The sequence below is a fragment of the Vipera ursinii genome (assembly GCF_947247035.1).
Source record: "Vipera ursinii genome assembly, chromosome: 2".
In the NCBI taxonomy this organism is placed as follows: Eukaryota; Metazoa; Chordata; class Lepidosauria; order Squamata; family Viperidae; genus Vipera; species Vipera ursinii.
The window spans coordinates 286,445,460-286,465,057 of record NC_139513.1 but is presented as its reverse complement, the minus strand read 5'-3'; the positions used below and the strand labels follow the sequence as shown (position 1 = coordinate 286,465,057).

Below are 19,598 nucleotides of genomic sequence, written 5' to 3'. Positions count from 1 at the left end.
TCACATCATCAGTGCGCTTTGCATAAGGGCTTGGGGGCTTGACCTCTCCTTCCCCACCAACACTGAGTGATAATGGCCACGGAGAAAGGAGAACCACCGTAAAACAGTGGCCCCACTTCCAATTCCTGGAGCTGGTCCAGCAAGGTACCATGGTCAATAGCATTAAAAGCTACTGAGCGATCAAAATATTCCAATTTACCTGTGGCTTTTTCGTTTTCCCATCACGATTTTTCTGCCCCCACAGAGCCTTTATGTTGGACTCCTTTGTTCACGTCGTCAGCATAAGATTTTTTCTGTTTTTGCAAATCTTGGGTTCTCTCAGCTTAAAAATCTCTCTCCATTAATTGTCTGTAGCTCCATTTTAACTACATTTAGCACTATGAACAGGTACCTGAAGTTAGACTTGGGGACTATTGACTAACTCAATTCAAGTTGCAGTTGTAGCTTTATTATTAGCTTTAATTCTTCTGTTCTACTTGCCTTGTGCACCTGAGGTGTGGCTTTTTATAGCTCTTTCTTCTTCTGGTGGGAGCTTCAGAAGACTTGACTTAATACAGTATATGGCAAGGTCTTCAACTACATCCACTTTATATTTTTATGTCCCCTTTTTGCGTTGGGCAAAACGGTGTGCAAAAATTCCCAGCGTTTTAAAGCAAAGGTGGAAAACAACTCTGCCTGAAGCTTGGAATGTATTTGCCAGTGACAATAAAGTTCCTAAATAAAGTTTGTTGTGATTAGTACGACAATGTAGTCAAGGAATAGTTTAGACAGGAACAAGTTGCCCTGAAAATGAAAAACCCACATGTCTATATGCTTTGATCATGTCTATGTAAATGAAGATTTTCTTCTCAATACAACATGCTGGCATTGCCAAGAATAGACCTAGAATGATGTCACGTCTTTTGCCACACAGAAAAACAAGATTCTCTTTACAGTTTAAGGATGTACTGTGATAGGTTATTATCATCAAGTACAGAATGAAGTTAAATTAATTTTTACACTGGTAACTTACAACCTGTGAATAGTTAAAAAGAAATCTAAAAACCTTAATAACATTGTTAGTAGTATTTAAGTAATGCATGAGGGACGCAGTGGCTCAGTGGGTTAGGACTCTGAGCTTGTCGATCAGAAGGTCGGCAGTTTGGCGGGTCGAATCCCGAGTGCTGCGTAAGAGAGTGAGCGCCTGTTACTCGTCCCAGCTTCTGCCAACCTAGCAGTTCGAAAGCACGTAAAAATGCAAGTAGAAAAATAGGGACCACTCCGGTGGGAAGGTAACAGCGCTCTGTGCACCTTTGGCGTCTAGTCATGCCGGCCACATGACCACGGAGACATCCTCGGAGAAGCGCTGGCTCTTCGGCTTTGAAACGGAGATGAGCACCGGCCCCTAGAGTCGGAAACGACTAGCACGCATGTGCAGGGGAACCTTTATCTTTACCTTAAGTAATGCATATAGTTCATTTTCTTTCTTTCTTTTCCTTTCTTTCTTTCTTTCTTTCTTTCTCTCTCTCTCTCTCTCTCTCTCTCTCTCTCTCTCTCTCTCTCTCTCTCTCTCTCACACACACACACACACACACACACACACACACACACACACTCTTTGCATACACCTGAGAGCCACCAGTCAATAGAAGAAAGTATTGTGTTAAAAACAGCACAACTTATGCTGTCTAGTATTATTGTATACCATACAGTTCTGCTCTGTGGACCAATCAAGGCAGATTACACAATATAGAAATAGAATGTAAGAAAGTACAAGCATAGTTAAAAATTATTTTAAAATTTTAGCATTTTAAAAATGCTAACATCTTTTTAAAAAATCTTAGCGTTTTAAAATGCAAACATCCCAGCAAGCCTTTAAAAAGCAGCAAGTTTATATAGCAGACAAGAACTTTACAAAAACATGCTATCTTATATCCACTTTGATCCTGGTGGCATTCATAATTCTCATGCCCCCATCGACATCGTTATTGTAGGCAGACGTGGGAATTTATTGCATTGCTTGATCAAACTTTGAAAAGACAGCATGCTCAGTTCTAAGATTTCGAGGCCTCTGCGTCGTTTTGAACCATTCTGTTGCTACCTTTTCAACAGGTATATGGAATAACTTGGTTACTGACAGACTGAAGATGGGTAGGCTTGAGTGAAGCATTACTTGATTTGTTACGCCATGACCTGGAAAAAAGAGTCCCTCTGCAGCAGATGGGTGGTTTAAAAACGTAATAAATAAATAAAAATAAACAGAAGTACCTGGATCAGTTTCCAGTTTTTATATCAGACGATATATATCGATCCAAATTGTTTTAACAGCTTCCATTGTTCATTTTTCTTTCTTCTAGGGCAGGGGTAGGCAACCTCGGCTCTTTTATGACTCATGGACTGACTCAGGAATTCTGGGAGTTGAAGTCCATGAGTCATAAAAGAGCCGAGGTTGCCTACCCCTGTTCTAGGGGGCCTAAAAAACCAAGCTTTCCCCCCTATTCTGCTTCCCAAATGCTCCTTTGCTAGAGAATCTAGGCTAAAAAGTGCTTAAAAAGTGCCCAATTTTTTAGAGGCTATGAGAACAGGGATAATGGGTACATTATAATTTCTTGAAATGAATATCTGACAAACTCGTGGGCTATTTAGAGTCTATGAGGGAGGGATTTTTTTTCTTTTTCTTCTAGTTGTAGGTTTCCAGTTAGCTCCAGGGAAACTGAATGGAAAAAGCTGATAGTACCGTACATACAGCTTTTCAATGGTGATGCATGAATTTGGAATAGACTCATCTGATGAAATTACAAAAGCAATATATTTCTTGACTCTTAAGCACCACTCCACCCCATTGTAAAAATAGAGGTAAGCGGAGAGAGTCAGTATTGAAATTATACCCTGTAGAAGAAACAGGTCAGCAACAATCGAGAGAACTGGAACGCACCTGAGCTACATTTCAAATGTTGTTGCAAAAAGTCTGAATACTTATGCTAGTGTGATATTTCATCCCCCCTTTTTTAAATAAATGTATAAAGGTAAAGGTTCCCCCGAAACACGCATGCTAGCCGTTTCCGACTCTAGGGGCCGGTGCTCATCTCCGTTTCAAAGCCGAAGAGCCAGCGCTTGTCTGAGGACGTCTCCGTGGTCATGTGGCCGGCATGACTAGACGCCAAAGGCGCACGGAACGCTGTTACCTTCCCACCGGAGCGGTCCCTGTTTTTCTACTTGCATTTTTACGTGCTTTCGAACTGCTAGGTTGGCAGAAGCTGGGACGAGTAACAGGCGCTCACTCTGTTACGCGGCACTCGGGATTCGACCCGCCAAACTGCCGACCTTCTGATCGACAAGCTCAGCGTCCTAACCCACTGAGCCACCGCGTCCCTAATAAATGTATAGACATTTCTAAAATTCTCTTTTCACTTTGTCGTTACGGGCACTGAACGTAGATTAACGAGAAAGAGAGAAAAAATGAATTTCAACCAATGTGGAATCAGGCTGCAGCAGAGCAAAATTGCCAAAAGTGAAGGGGGGGGTCTGAATACTTTCTTTAATGCACTGTCCACCCTCTGACTTAAGATGGTGAGAAATAGAATATATTCAAATAGATAAGACGTGTATCCTGAACATTAGACTTCATGAAGAATTGTGATAAAGGGAATTTTGGTCACTTTAAACATGGAAATTATAAATGTTAAATTTAAATATTGATGGGAAACTAAAAATTGGGAAAAAACTAATTAGGACATCGCTTGTCCATAAAGACTGAATATTAAAATAACCAAGATATGTATAAGCTAAAAAATGATTGAGAAATGTAAGGATGTTATTTTCATTTAATTAATATAACATGAATGGTATTGCTTTAAACATGAGACGACAGTAAATACTAAGGGGAAAAGAGAAGAAATATTTAACGTGGTACTTTGAGACTTGTACTAAAGAGGCTTGTGTGTCATTGAATTTTCAATTAACTCAGCCACCACGTTGCTTTTTAAATACCTGAATGTAAAATTAGAAAATCAAGAAAAAAAATTTTTTTTTAAATGCACTGTCTATCCTCACAGACCTACCCTGCTCTGTGGGATGATCAGCCTGCTGCTTTTGTATTTTGCGAAATATTGCCCAAAATATTTGCCCTCGTGACCAGCTCAGTTACGTGCTCTGTGTGTGTGTTTTCCCCCCCTTTAGGTTGCTTTCCTTCCGAAGCCGTAGGTGAGTTTGCCCTTCCCCCCCAAAGCTGTGGGTCCATCCTCTGAGACCAGGAGAGACTTAAAAACTCTGAAATGAAGATGGAGGCGGCAGACAGAACAGAAGAACCCATTGACTCCGAAGCCCCACCCAAACTCTCCGGGAAGCAAGAGCCGGCTCTGGGCGAAGAGGGCTCTATAGAACTGGACCTGCCTGCTCCGAAGGAGAGCCGGGCGCCCGGCGAGGATTCCACCGTGCTCGCCTCCATGCCTTGCTTGCTGATGGAGCTGCGGCGGGACTCGTCCGAGTCACAGCTGGCCTCGACGGAAAGCGACAAGCCCACGGCCGGTCGGGTTTACGAGAGTGACTCCTCTAACCACTGCATGCTCTCCCCTTCGTCCAGCGGCCACTTGGCCGACTCTGACACACTCTCCTCGGCGGAAGAGGCCGCTCCCGGCCGGGCCGAGACGGCGGTCGAGGGGGACCCCTCCGCCGTCTCCCTCTCGGCCCCGGGGAGGAAATCGAGGCGGTCCCGGTCGGAGAGCGAGACCTCGACGACCATGGCCGCCAAGAAAAACCGGCAGTCGAGCGACAAGCAGAACGGCCGCCTCGCCAAGGTCAAAGGTCACCGGAGCCAGAAGCACAAGGAGCGCATCCGGCTGCTGAGGCAGAAGCGGGAGGCCGCCGCCCGCAAAAAATACAACCTGCTGCAGGACAGCAGTACCAGCGACAGCGACCTCACCTGCGACTCCAGCACCAGCTCCTCGGACGACGACGAGGAGGTCTCAGGCAGCAGCAAGACAATCACGGCAGAGATACCAGGTAGAGGATGTTTTTTAAACTGAACTGCCCCCACCCCCCCCCCCACCCCCCAAAAAAGAGGCTCCTGCCACCGTTTCTCCGGCTGTCTGTCGTGTTAAATTTAGAAAAGAGCCAAAAAACACAAACAAACCCGTAGAGAAATAATTCGCGAGGAGAAACAAGAGAGCTCGGTGTAAAATACGAGGGCTGCTGCAACCTTATTTATAACGTGACTTTTTTTTTTTCCCCCAAAGGCGGGTAAGGAGGGAGGGGTTTTCCCGGTCCTCTTATTTGCACGATAGTTCACCTTAAAAAAAAATAATAATAATAGCAGTAATCGTAATCCAGACAAATCCTGATAGATGTCGAGTTGTCCGTTGTCGCCTGCCCGTGCTCCACCTTAGATTGCAAACTCTGAAAGAAGTCTCCTTGGCCCGCTATTCCCGTCCTGAACGGGGCTGGCTGCCGTTCTCACGGGCTGCAGCTGTGTGTGTGTGTGTTTTTTTTTTTCTTCCTCTCCTCTCTCCCCGCATCTGAAATTTCAGGAGGCATCTTAACTGCTCTTGCGAGGAGCCCCGCTCCCTTGTTAATGTCGCACTTTCTAGCTCCCTTTCCAACGCACGAAAATATAAGCTTGGCTCGGCTTCGCCGCGGGTTTTCTAAACGGGCAAATAGGTCATTTCAGAGCCCGCGTCAGGAATATTTTGCACACGAGATTGCAAATTCGTATCCCTCCCCCCCCCACCTCTTGCTATCCCACAGTTTCAGAAGAGAGAGAACGCGTTCTGCTGTGTGGATTGCACAATTATCAATTCTGAGTCCTTCGGGAGAAGGGCGGTATAGAAATAGTATTAAATAAATTCCCCCCACCCCACCCCTGCTGCATCTAAATTGAGAAGAAAAATATTTTGGCTGCTCTCGTAAAATAACAGAAGGTGTGTTATTTAATTTTTTTTAAAAAAAAGACTGTTAAGGCCTACATCATTCCTCTAGCTGAAACAGCATGATCAGGAATATGTATCGAAGTACTCGGCATATGGTTATTCTAAATAATTGCATTTATAGCAACCTTAAAATAAAATACTGTTTCAAAATCCTCTGGTTTGCTAATCTTTTATGGGTGAGCACGCATTTATTTCTTTACACAAAAGGAGGTGAGTTTTGTAATTGCAGCCGGTGTTCTAAGTAAATCTGTGCTGGGTAGGTAGACTGGGAAGACTACAATTTTGAGCCCCCTTTCTCGCATGCTTGACGGATTCTGCCTTTGCACGATGTGCGGAGGGATCTGGAAGTTTCCTTTTGAAATGGTTATTTATTTGATGACAGACTACACAAGTCTTGACAGTTGTCTTGATTAGTACAGACCATGATAGTGTATCTCTTGCTGGGCTTCTACCATTTCAGATTGTAAGTCACACAAACTGTTGGTAAGGCAACCCAGTGGGGTACAGTCTCAGATGTTACAGCCCGCCACAAATAAATTCAGTATGGTTTCTGCTGGACCGGTTTTGTTTGAACGTAATTCAGTGTAGCCTTCATTCAAACTGCAGGCCAGGCTAGCTAATTTTCTCTTTGCCTTATGCGCAACGTTGGCTAGGTGTAATAAATTATGTTTGCCTCAGAAAATTCTGAATAGGAACAGAGCTAAAAAATTTTGCCACTGAATAAGGGGCTCTATTTGAACCTGTTTAATAAGACAAAATCTATATTCATTTGTTCATTTCTAATAAGTGTATGAAACAGACCTCAAAAACCTTATAATAATATAGTAATATTCTGATAGATAAAGTACATATAATTCTGTACTATTTATCTTAGTTGATTGAATCTTAGCAAACCTACTTAGTATATATTTTTCTCATTGGCAGATTCAGAAATCGTCCCCTTGGCTTTTTTTTTTAAAAAAATTTCTTTTACATGAAAACTACAGGTGGAATTGTGATGTTCTTCGAAGTGTAAGTCTATTGTATGGAGAATTGTTTTGCTATATAACAAATAGGATGAGGTTGAAATAGGAGACTGTAAATTCAAACAAATGTTGGTGAGCAGGCAATTCAAAGAAACATACCGCCGCATCTTAAATACTATATTTTACATGCTATATTTTCAGCATATGAAGAGACTCCCTTCAGGTGATTGAGCAGGCTGCTGGCATTGAGGGAAATGAAACTGAAAAAATAAAGTGCAAAAAAGCATGTAATCTATTTTTATTTATTTATTTATTTATTTATTTATTTATTTATTTATTTATTTATTTATTTATTTATGGGATTTATATCCCGCCCTATCTCCCGAGGGACTCAGGGCGGCTAACAACAACAGAACTTCAAGGTCTCTGTACAGTAAATTAAAAATAAAAATTTGAAATAAATTAAAATAAATTAAAGAATAGAGTTAGAGTTGTAAACATAATTAAAATCCCTGTCAGTCTAGGTCAGCCAGGTGGAAAAGGAGTGTTTTGAGGCCGCGGCGAAAGGACTGGAGATCTTGGGCCATCCGAAGCTCATGGGGGAGCTGGTTCCACAGGGCTGGTGCTCCCACAGAGAAGGCCCTGCCCCTGGACATTGTCTAGCCGACGGTACCCTGAGGAGGCCTTCTCTGTGTGAGCGTACTGGGCGATGGGAATTCGTTCCCGGTAGCAGATGGTCCTGCAAATATCCCGGGCCTAAGCCAATCTATACCTATTCATTTACATTTTAATATTTTCCCTATAAATAGGAAAGAAATGTCCCCTCCTAAAGTAATCCTGATTAGATTACATTTGGAAAAAAAAGTGATAAAACATGCATGTTTAGTTTTGGATGCTAATATTTTATCTTCTGGGGAGGTACGCATCATAACGTATTTTTAAGGATAAATAAGTTTTGAGTTTTGACAGTAGCTAAAACGGGAACAACAGTGTTAATACGAACTAGTATGAGTTGCTTTCATCATGCAGAGTTTTATCAGCTGGTAGAAATTAGGATCGAAAGCTTTCAACTGCCCTTGGCACAAATAGAGAAATGAGTCTACGGCAATTTAGTTTTTAATAAAAATGACATTTTAAAGGGTAGAAACATTTAGCAACAAGAAATAGCCAGAATTCAATGCTGTCAGTTTGGAAGCATCACAGCCTTGCTGAGAAACGCGGACATCTGCCAAGGGGATGCTAGGTAGGGTGTGCATAATGACAACCTGGGCTTCTTGTGACCGTTATTTACTGCTCAAAAAAAAATAAAGGGAACACTTAAACAACACAATGTATTGTATTTATTAGTAGGATGTCTTATTTTCTGTTCCCTTTATTTTTTTGAGCAGTATATAAATGCCAGAACTTACGTCAGGCCTCTGACGCCAGGACTGAGCGTGGCATTTTGGGCGATGACCTCATTGCACTCACACCATCACGTTGGCGCCATCGCGATTTGTGTCACAGCTCGGGAAGGGTGGTAGACGTGGACTTGGATCTGTAGCACAGGGAAGATGGAAACAGCATTGACAGCGTGCGTAAGGTTTACCCTTCTAGATCCAGGTTAGAGGGAGAAGGCTTCCATCGTCTTCGTTGGAATATAGGCAGTGGTGGGATTCAGCGGGTTGGCACCGCTTCGGCAGAACATTAGCTAATTTTTTGTTGCCGAGGCCCAGAATGGACTTCCGGAAGGGGCATCCACACAGAGAACCGGCAGTTCACTTATTTCAATCCCATCACTCCTTCCTTCCTTCCTTCCTTCCTTCCTTCCTTCCTTCCTTCCTTCCTTCCTTCCTTCCTTTCCCCTCTTCCATCCACCTGTCTTCCTTCCTTCCTTCCTTCCTTCCTTCCTTCCTTCCTTTCCCCTCTTCCATCCACCTGTCTTCCTTCCTTCCTTCCTTCCTTCCTTCCTTCCTTCCTTCCTTCTTTTCCCCTCTTCCATCCACCTGTCTTCCTTCCTTCCTTCCTTCCTTCCTTCCTTCCTTCCTTCCTTCCTTCCTTCTTTTCCCCTCTTCCATCCGCCTGTCTTCCTTCCTTCCTTCCTTCCTTCCTTCCTTCCTTCCTTCCTCCCTTCCTTCCTTCCTTCCTTCCTCCCTCCCTCCCTCCCTCCCTCCCTCCCTCCTATCCATGCTCTCCTTCCTTCCTTCCCCTCCCATTTGTCTTCCTTCCTTCTTTTCCCCCTCCCATCCACCTCCCTCCCTTCCTTCCTTCCTTCCTTCCTTCCTTCCTTCCTTCCTTCCTTCCTTCCTTCCTTCCTTCCACCTGTCTTTCTTCCTTCCTTCCTTCTTTTCCCCCTGCCATCCCTGCTCTCCATACAGAGAACCGGTTGCTCACCTATTTGAATCCCACCACTGAATACAGGTAGTCCTCGATGTGCGGCAGTTTTTGCTTAGTGACCATTCAAACCGGCAGTGGCACTGGAAAAAAAAGTGGCTTGTGGCCGTTTTCCCCGCACTTAAAAACACGGCAGCATCTCTGCGGTCATGGGATACAAAATCCAGATGCTTGACAGCTGACTCATATTTATTGATGATCGTCGGAGTATCCAGGAGTCCTTATGAAGTTAGTCGTTACTAACTTCACCGCTGCAGCGATTCGCCGAACCGTGTCAAGAAGGTTGCTAAGATGGGGCAAAACTCACGGAACGGTCTTGCTTAGCAGTAGAAAGTTTGGACTCCCATCATGGACGTAAGTTGGGGACTAGCTGTGATAACCTTTTCTCTTTTAAGATGAGAAGATAACAAGAAAAGACAGCAGGAGACCTTTTTTTTGGCGGGGGGGTACATGCTAGCAGGGGTAGGCAACCTCGGTTCTTTGATGACTCATGGACTTCAACTCCCAGAATTCCGTAGGCAACCTCGGCTCTTTGATGACTCATGGACTTCAACTCCCAGAATTCCGTAGGCAACCTCGGCTCTTTGATGGCTCATGGACTTCAACTCCCAGAATTCCGTAGGCAACCTCGGCTCTTTGATGACTCATGGACTTCAACTCCCAGAATTCCGTAGGCAACCTCGGCTCTTTGATGGCTCATGGACTTCAACTCCCAGAATTGCGTAGGCAACCTCGGCTCTTTGATGGCTCATGGACTTCAACTCCCAGAATTCCGTAGGCAACCTCGGCTCTTTGATGGCTCATGGACTTCAACTCCCAGAATTCCGTAGGCAACCTCGGCTCTTTGATCGCTCGTGGACTTCAACTCCCAGAATTGCTGACTCAGGAATTCTGGGAGTTGAAGTCCATGAGCGATCCAAGAGCCGAGGTTGCCTACCCCTGGAGCAGAGCTGAAGCATTCGCGCCCTTGCAGACAACGAGGCAAGCAAACTCTGTTTACTTCTATTTTGAATGAGGTGAAAGGCTTTATTATACCTGAGATGCAGTTGGGACTTTTTGCTGACGGATGGAGATCAGTCATGCCTTCTCTGTCCTTTGATAACTCTTTTATCAGGAAAGGGTGGTTTGGAGGCAGGTGTTAAATCCTGGCTTGTTCCGCTGGGACACCGAGGTTGACGGATGATCAAATTTGAATATGGAGAAGGATGAGAGATCGTTTGCCTTTGACTTGGTTGTGGCCAACAAGCTTTGGTTGACCGGCCTGTTGAGCCCAAGTTTGTAAAAACACCTGAATATTGGGCCTTATCCCCAGAGGCACTTTGATGTAGGTATCCAGGGACCGAAAGAGAAATAGGAAATGTGGTGGTTCTTTTACTCTCTGCCTTGTGCGAAAAGATAATTCAGAAGAATGAAACGTAAGCGCACAACGGAAGGTTTAGTAGTCGCTTTAGTTTCCTACAGTTTTTCTTTCTTTCTTTTTTTTCTCGAGCTGACTTATACCAAATTGCATTTGTGTTACGTTTCCAAGACGTGTTCCTTTTGCAGACTGAAGTTTTGTGGTTGGGATTAAGGTAGAATTGTGTCTACGTTACATTCCCTGTGTCTTTGCAGGGAAATTCAGGGTTGATGCTTCGTTAAGTTTCTCTTGCCTGAATACAGCAGCAAGGCTTGTCATTTTGAATTCAGAACAGAATGTGATGATCTGGATTTTTTTCTCTGAAATACGTATCATGGTTTCAGGAGCCATCTGAAAAGTGTGCCTGATGCTCCTACTATTCTTAGCTCAAAATGCATTCTGGCTCAACAGCAGTTCTCCAGATATGGTTGGAGTATGGTTTCATTAACTATGAATAATAATTTGCTAGTTTGTCTTTGGGGAGTTACATTAAAAAACACACACACCCTAGGAGGGCTATAGATCAGGGAAGGTTAGCCTGAATAACAACAACATTTCTTGTAACATACCAACCTTTTGTTGATTTTCTAGATGCTTTCATGGAATTTTATTGGTAGCACTAGAGAAATGGTTTGTCATTGCCTTTTACCAAGTTATTTTTTATTTTTCAATCTATTCTACATTCTGAGATTTCTCCGTAGTCTCCTATTGTTAATTATTCATTCTAACCGTCTTTAACTTTTTTTTTGACAAGACCAAAGTTGACTAGATTTGCTACGGCGTTAGTCTTATATGGACATGTCTTTACAACTGTATACTGCATTAATTTATTTTTGCCTCCTTCGATTGTGCTTTTTTGATTCCTACTTTAGCCTACTGTCCTATATTTTCAGAATAGAATGGAATGGAATGGAATAGAATAGAATAGAAAATATGGAATGGAATAGAATAGAAAATATGGAATAGAATAGAATAGAAAAAATGGAATGGAATGGAATAGAATAGAATAGAATAGAATAGAATAGAATAGAATAGAATAGAATAGAATAGAATAGAATAGAATAGAAAAAATGGAATGTAATGGAATAGAATAGAATAGAAAATATGGAATAGAATAAAAATATGGAATGGAATAGAATAGAATAGAAAATATGGAATGGAATGGAATAGAAAATATGGAATGGAATAGAATAGAATAGAAAATATGGAATGGAATGGAATAGAATAGAAAATATGGAATGGAATAGAATAGAAAATACGGAATGGAATAGAATAGAATAGAATAGAATAGAATAGAATAGAATAGAATAGAATAGAATAGAATAGAATAGAATACCCAGTTTAGCTTCTGAGCCAGATAAGTCAGCCAGATAAAGTTATTTGCTGATCACCCGGCTGCTAAATTTGCATGCCTACATCTTGCCCATTTATTTGATAAAGTTACCTTTATATCAAATGATATATTACCATTTGGCACCCCCCCCCTCAAAGTTCATCTAAATAACCCAATTCTTCAGTCTCTGTGATTTTCTGGTACATCCGCTTAATGGACAATGTACTGTACTCGCTTTTTAACATCTGCAGAAGGCTGTAGCAAACTCAGCTGTAGATTTATGTGGAAAAACACATTCCTCTGCCTTCACTATCATGGCTTTATTTTATAATAGAGAAGGTTAGATTTTTAACGTCTCTAAAATAAAAATGTTAGCTATTACTGTCTCAGATAAAATATGCAGATGGTATGTATATGAAGCCCATACCAAAAGAATGCTGGAAAATAATTTATAGTAACCACTGGAAATAATTAGTGTATTTCAACTTTTTCTTCATTGTTCACTGTGTTCCTCCTGTTTTTCCTCTCTACCCATGCTGATCTGCTCTGTCCTTAGTCATTTTAGTCCCTGACAAAATGCCATGAATTTAGGCAAAGCTCTAAATATCACCAGTAAACAACTTGAAAGTTAAAATTTGTTCACATTTCTGCGAGTGTGATATTAGAAAATTGCATCAGACTTAGTCTTATTTAAAAATCTTGATTTCAGTGGCCATATTCTAATTGTGCCTTAAGTCTGTTAATGTTTCTTTGGGAAGGTCTGGAATTGTGTAATTGATAACTTGTGCGGCATCATAATAACTGCCTCCAGGAGCAGTTTCCCCCCCCCCCCAGAAGTCCACAGAGCAGGTCTCCCAAGATTTGGGATTTAAATTTTTCTCCCATCAGAGTGGTGATGGGCTACCAAATTAGAAGCTTTTAAAAGGGAATTAAGCAGTTCAACAGGATATCAAAGGCCGCTTACTCATGACGACACGGTTGCTGAGAGACAGAATTGGAAGGATAATTTCACGTCTTCGTCATAAGCTACGAAGGGATCTCTGAGGCGCCTTGGTGGGAACCGAACGCAGGACTGGATGGGCTTTGGGTGTGAATGTCTTACTTTCTTTTTAAAGCAGTGTCATTAAAGTTGCTTTGACCCAATTAGTTGTGTACCGCTTCTCCTGTGGATAGTTAAGCCTTTTTTTAAAAATCTTAGAGGCCTCGAGAAAGACAGTGGCCATAAGATGAACAAAACTCTCATGTTTATGGGTAATACGTTGAGGAACAACCAGGAGTGGCCTGTCACCCTCACAACTTACTAACTTCCAAAGGTACTCACCAAGGGATTAATGCAGGGATCTCCAAACACCCCCCCCCCGGTCCGTAAACCTGTACCGGGCCACGACATGCCAGCAACCGGGCCGCACAAACAAGCAAAGCCCCATCCGCGGGATGCAGGCAGCAGACAAAACTACGCACACTGCGGCCCACGGAAAAACCTCTTTTCCACGGAACCGGTCGCTGGCGGCCAAAAGGTTGGGGACCTCTGGATTAATGGATGTGGGATGCTGAACTTGATATCTCTGATTTGCTTTGGGAGGGCTTCTTGTATGTTAAGAAAAATACGAATACAACCTAGATTTGAGATTGTTCTAATAGAATAGAATAAAAATAGAATAGAATTAATAGGATAGGATAGGATAGGATAGGATAGGATAGGATAGGATAGGATAATATGGAATGGAGTAGAGTAGAGTAGACTAGAATTGAATTGAATTGAATTGAATTGAATTGAACAGTACAGAATAGGAAAGAATAGAACAGGAAAGAATAGAATAGAATAAAATAGAATTAAAATAAGAATAGAATAGAATAGAACAGGAAACGAATAGAATTGAAATAAGAATAGAAAAGAATTAAAATTAGATTAGATTAGAATAGAATAGAATAGAATAGAATAGAATAGAATAGAATAGAATAGAATAGAATATATGGATTGGAATGGAACAGATTAGAAAATATGGAATAGTATAGTATAGTATAGTATAGTATAGTATAGTATATAGAATAGAATAGAATAGAATAGAATAGAATAGAATAGAATAGAATAGAATAGAATATATGGATTGGAATGGAACAGATTAGAAAATATGGAATAGTATAGTATAGTATAGTATATAGAATAGAATAGAATAGATAGAATAGAATAGAATAGAATAGAATAGAATAGAATAGAACAGAATAGAACAGAGCTGAGTTGGAAGGGACCTTGGAGGTCTTCTAGTCGAGCCCCCCCCATTAAGCAGCAGAACCTACACCATCTCAGACAGGTGATTGTCCAGTCTCTTTTTAAAGATCTCCAGTGATGGGGCACCCACGATTTCTGGGGGTGGTTTTATTATTATTATTGTTGTTGTTGTTATTTGCTTTCTGTAACGAAGGCTTAAACTGTATACGGGAATTGTGTTAACTTCACTTTCCGAAAATAATTTCGAAAAGTCCAAAAAAGGGTTCTTCTCCTTAACGTTGTGGGGTGGTTTGCGAACGCTTGGCTGAACACGGCGTCGTCTCTGAGGCGTCGTCCCTCGGATCAGCTAGCGCAAGGGTCTCTAGCCGCTTGGCACCAATGCTCGCATGCCTTAAATGTGTGGATGTGAATGACCTTCCTTTGAACCCTGTCTCACGCCATGGCCTCCGTGTCTTTCAAGCTGGCTTCAGTCGTGCTGGGGGATCTGGAGGAGCGACCCGGGAAATCCCAGGATTGCTTGACGGGGGCGGCACCGTGTGGGATAGGAACTGCATAGGCAGCGTCCTAGAAGAGGCCATGAACTGCTTTGCCGAGATGCAGAGGCAGACCGAGGAGAAATTCCGCATGTGGATAGAGAAACTCACCGGCCTCGACACCGACGAAGAAGGCAAGCAGCAGCCGGAATCCAGGGAGTCTAAAGTAGCCTTAGATGGCCAAAGAATCCCCTCAACTCCTCGGGCAGGGATTTTTACGCGGGTGCCGGATGGCCAAGGCCTTCCGCAGCAGCCCTTTAACTCTTCTTACGCCAGCCGTCAAAATCCCGACGCGGCTTTCGAGCTTCCGGAGACTTTGAATAACAATTTCCCAGCTCTCTTCCCCGAAAACGGGAATATCGTGGAATCCGGTTTGAACCCGTCGCCAACTTAACAAGACCCTCCAGCGGCTACGGGTTAACCCACAGATCTCGCCGGAAAAGAAAGAGGGAAAAAAAAGCTGACCGTTGTAAACCAATAACACGTTTTGGTTCCTCCTTTAGGCTTTTTTTTAAAAGCAGCATTTAATTATTTTTTTTTCCCCGTCGCCTTCTCGAGAAAAGAGATGTAATATTTTGGGGGGTTTTTTTGCCGCTGAGGTGCACTTCCTGGCTTTCCGTCGGCAGAGCGTACAAGTTCGGAACCTTTTTTTTTTTGTCTGTATCTTGACTTGCCGGGCCACTCCGTGTGTATCCCTCATCCGCTCTTCTTGCATGCCGGAACTGTTTTATTTGTGAAAAGGAAAAAAAAAAGAAATTGAAATTGAAAGACTCGTAGACCAAATCAGTACATCCTGTAAATATTTTCTTAAAAACAAATGCTAGAGCATCTATAGCGTGCATCTTAAAACAGAATTATAATACTGCTTGTGCCATGTTTGGTTCCTCCATCGCTTAGGGTGGAAATGGGCTGATTTGTGAATTGGAAAGTTTTGGTAAATCATTCACTATTCTCATTCGCTTTCATTCCAGTTTTTGTATTCACAGTATTTATGTTTAGGAGGAATCTTACGTTTTATTTAACAAAACAAAAAAAAGACAACTTACTAATCCTAATGGCCAGAGGAATTGTGAGAGAGGAAAAAATAATAATAGATCTGTCTCTCCAAGGGTTAAATTGATTTGGGAAAATGGAATGAAAGAGATTAAGTGAATGTTTACTACAGAAGCATGCTTAAGAACTTATGCCACCTGTCAAAACAGAATAGTTGTCAGTGTGGCTGTGTTTCATACAATCAAATTGTAACTTTATGCTATCAATTCTGGGCTGTATTGTGAAATAATAGCGGGGCTAGTCTTGAAATTTGGCCAGATGTAAATTACAGATTGAAAGATGCTCTCATTTGCAACCCATTAAAAAAAAATAAATGATCAGGCACTCAATGAACGAATTCGTAGCCTGATCAGTTTGAATTGCTTTTCTTTTAGTCGGCATTTCTTGTGCTGCATAACAAGTCCCTTCCCTGCTTTTTTTCTAATCTTGATGCCAAATGACATTGTGAACAATTCAAGCATTAACAATTGTTATCCTCTTTCTATTGTGTGGTTTATAATTGACGTCCTGGATTGTTTTCCCGGTACCTGCATTGGCTTCCATGTTGGTTCAGATAATGGTAAAAATTTGGACTCTTAAACCCATTTTAGGCTAAATCAGGGGTAGGCAACCTTGGCTTATTTATGACTCGTGGACTTCAACTCCCAGAATTCCTGAGCCAGCATGGGGGAACTATGGCCCCTTCATGACTGGTGGACTTCAACTCCCAGAATTCCTGAGCCAGCCTGGCTCAGCTTGGAAACCTCTCCCTTACCCCTCAGCATGGCTGGCTAAGGAATTCTGGGAGTTGAAGTCCACGAGTCATAAAGCGGCCTAGGCCTAGGCCAAGCAACCTTGGCTCTTTTATGAGTGGTGGACTTCAACTCCCAGAATGCCTGAGCCAGCATGGGGGAACTATGGCCCCTTTATGACTGGGGACTTCAACTCCCAGAATTCCCGAGCCAGCCATGCTGAGGGGAAAGGGAGAGGTTTCCAAGCTGAGCCATGCTGGCTCAGGAATTCTGGGAGTTGAAGTCCACACATAACAATCTAGACCAGGGGTAGGCAACCTGGGCTCTTCTTTGACTGGTGGACTTCAACTCCCAGAATTCCTCAGCCAGCATGGGGGAACTATGGCCCCTTCATGACTCATGGACTTCAACTCCCAGAATTCCTGAGCCAGTGTGGCTCAGCTTGGAAACCTCTCCCTTTCCCCTCAGCCTGGCTGGCTCAGGAATTCTGGGAGTTGAAGTCCACCAGTCATAAAAGAGCCAAGGTTGCCCACCCCTGGGCTAAATGATCAGGGACGCTTCTATCTGTACATTTAAGGCAGGGCTGTTCAAACCTGGCAACTTTTAAGTCTTATGAACTTCAACTCCCAGAATTCTGGCTAGGGAATTCTGGGAGTTGAAGTCCACAAGTCTTAAAAGTTGCCCAGTTTGGACACCCCTGATTTAAGAGTTTAAAATTCTTCTGTGCCCTGAATCATCCCTGCTTCCAGAAGACCTACCTCTGGAAGCAGCATAAGGTAAGATTTTGTTTTGTTTTCCAAATGTTTGCTCAGAGTTTGTTTTCAGAATATCCTTTATTATCTTAATCTTTATCTTTATTAGACTTATATACCGCCCTTCTCCCGTAGGACTCAGGGCGGTTCACAAGGTTTTTTAAAATAACAATACAACAATTACAAAAATTTTATCCCGTCTCCTTGATCTACAAAAATAATCATATTTTCCTGAGTATTTCAAGTAAAAGCGGAAATGGTGTATAGGGACACGTAAGACCCGAAGTAAGTGGCTTTTGCTGCTCTTCCTTTCGTGTTTTTATTTTGTATTTTTAGAAGCATTTTCTAAGTTCTCGTTTTGAGCTATCCCTGAACATCCTTCCCCAGTCCTGTGAGTTGAGTTTAAAATTCAGTGTTCAGTTTACAATTTTCTTTGATGCCTGGGAAAGGCTATTAAGTAAACATCCGTTACAAGTTAGGTTTGTTCTCAAAAGGAAGTCAAAAAGTTCTGATGGTTCCTTATTTGGGCTTTCATGTGAAAGTAATCTATTTTTTAAAATATATATATATATATATATATATATAGAAGCGCTCCTTCAGTATGCTAAAAATTAAAAGATTAAAAATGTCGTGTGTAGTTCAATCTGGTTAAATTTGTGCTGGAAGACTTTCCACAGTTAATGCGATCCTAAGCATGTTTACTCAGAAGTAAATCCTACACAGGTCACTTAACAGCTTTCTGGGTTTAGAAGTTTGCCATCTAAATTTTCCATTGTCAAAGTTGACGGAGAATTAGCAAAAAAAATTGTTTGAGTACTTCCGTATGACTATGCTGTGTGTTTTTCTCAAGGCTGATCCTACCCCGTGGAAAGCCATCCGTGAGACCAAAAAGCCCTTTGCACGCAGTTTGAAACGGCACGCAGCGAATCGATACGCATTCAAAAAGATCTCTAAGATCATGATATTTAAAGCAATACCTTGGATGCCTGTATTTTATAGATATCTTCAGCTATTGCTCATTGATCCATCTTGTTAATTTTGTCTGTGAATGTTTTTTTTTAAAAAGAAAAGCAATTTTTTTTAAAAAAAAAATTAAAAATATGTAAACTGGTTTACTCTACCCTCTCTTCTACGTGACTTATCTTAGGAGAAATAAAGCAGCTTTTTAAAAAGCTGTGTTGTCAGGGTATCTGTTCAAAAGGCTATGCAGGAAATAATATGTGAAACAAATGTGAATGGTTTCTAAAAAAATAATAATAATAAGTTTGGTGTTAATCGTTTTCCATGTATCATATTGATATGGATGTGAATTTGATGCCTTCCTAACCTTAAAAATGTATACATTGAACTGCATTGGTTTTAAACAGTAGGAAATCTCTTTAGTATCTTGACAAGGTCGGTCTGTTTTTTGTTTTGTCTTGAATAAAGCATACATTTGCCATTCTTTTACAAATTAAGAACGTGTAGCGTTTATTGTATTGCAGTTGCTTTGTTTTGCTCTTTGAGCTACAGGTAAGAATTTAGGATTAAATCCAGAGGAGGCTGCCAGCTATCTCTGTCTTCTCAAGCATGCAGAGACCTTGGTTTAATACCATTTTATTGCCTTAATCATGTTCTGAAACATTACGGGAGTATAAGAAATTAGAAACGGTTTTATTGGTAGATTTTTCTCCCCCCGCAATATATAATTTCTGATGGGATTCTAAACTAACATATGAAAGAAACACCTCTCGACAATAACCTTCCCAACTTTTACCCTCTAAAAACCGTTGCAAAACAAACAAACAACGGTTTAAAGGTCGTATTTGCTTCCCACAAGGCCGGTGCAATGTTCCTGTTGGTGCCAGCGAACTGGGTTTTGTTCAAATGCTGCTCTGCAGGTTGTCTCCGACACTTCATTTAGCGACCCTTCAAAGTTACAACGTCAATGGGGGAAAAAAAAGTGACCCAGGACCATTTTCCACACTTAACGGCCACGGCAACATCCCCACGGTCACCTGATCCAAATGCAGAGGCTTGGCAACTGGCGTGCACCTGTGACGGGTGGCAGTGTGCGGGGATCACGCGATCCTCTTTTGCGAGTTCTGACAAGCAAAAGCCAGTGAGTAAGACTGGACTCGCTCAGCAACCGTGTTACTAACTCAACCAGGGCCACGGTTCCCCTCACAGCTATGGCAAGAAAGCATATCTTAAGGCTTTTTTCTTCTCGTTCTCTGGGGTGGGGAGGTGCCAAGACACCCCCCCCCCCAATAACTATATCTTAATTTCAAAGGATATCAGCCGATGGCACGAGCAATTTAAAATTGCAGATGCAGCGTAGCACATGGAA

At 42.0% G+C, this 19,598-nt stretch overlaps 1 protein-coding gene across 4 annotated transcripts in view; it reads left to right on the top strand.

Moving 5' to 3' along the window:
* The window catches only part of ARK2N (arkadia (RNF111) N-terminal like PKA signaling regulator 2N), an 87,783-nt gene that overhangs the window by 26,725 nt on the left and 41,460 nt on the right, over positions 1-19,598 (top strand). For all 4 annotated transcript variants that reach the window (XR_014491472.1, XM_083354869.1, XM_083354867.1 and 1 more), the window contains exon 3: positions 4,159-4,980. Coding sequence is in view for 3 of the 4 variants with exons in the window: in XM_083354869.1 (XP_083210995.1) it covers positions 4,254-4,980 (727 nt within the window). In the remaining variant the exon portion in view is untranslated. The remainder of the gene's footprint in view (positions 1-4,158; positions 4,981-19,598) is intronic.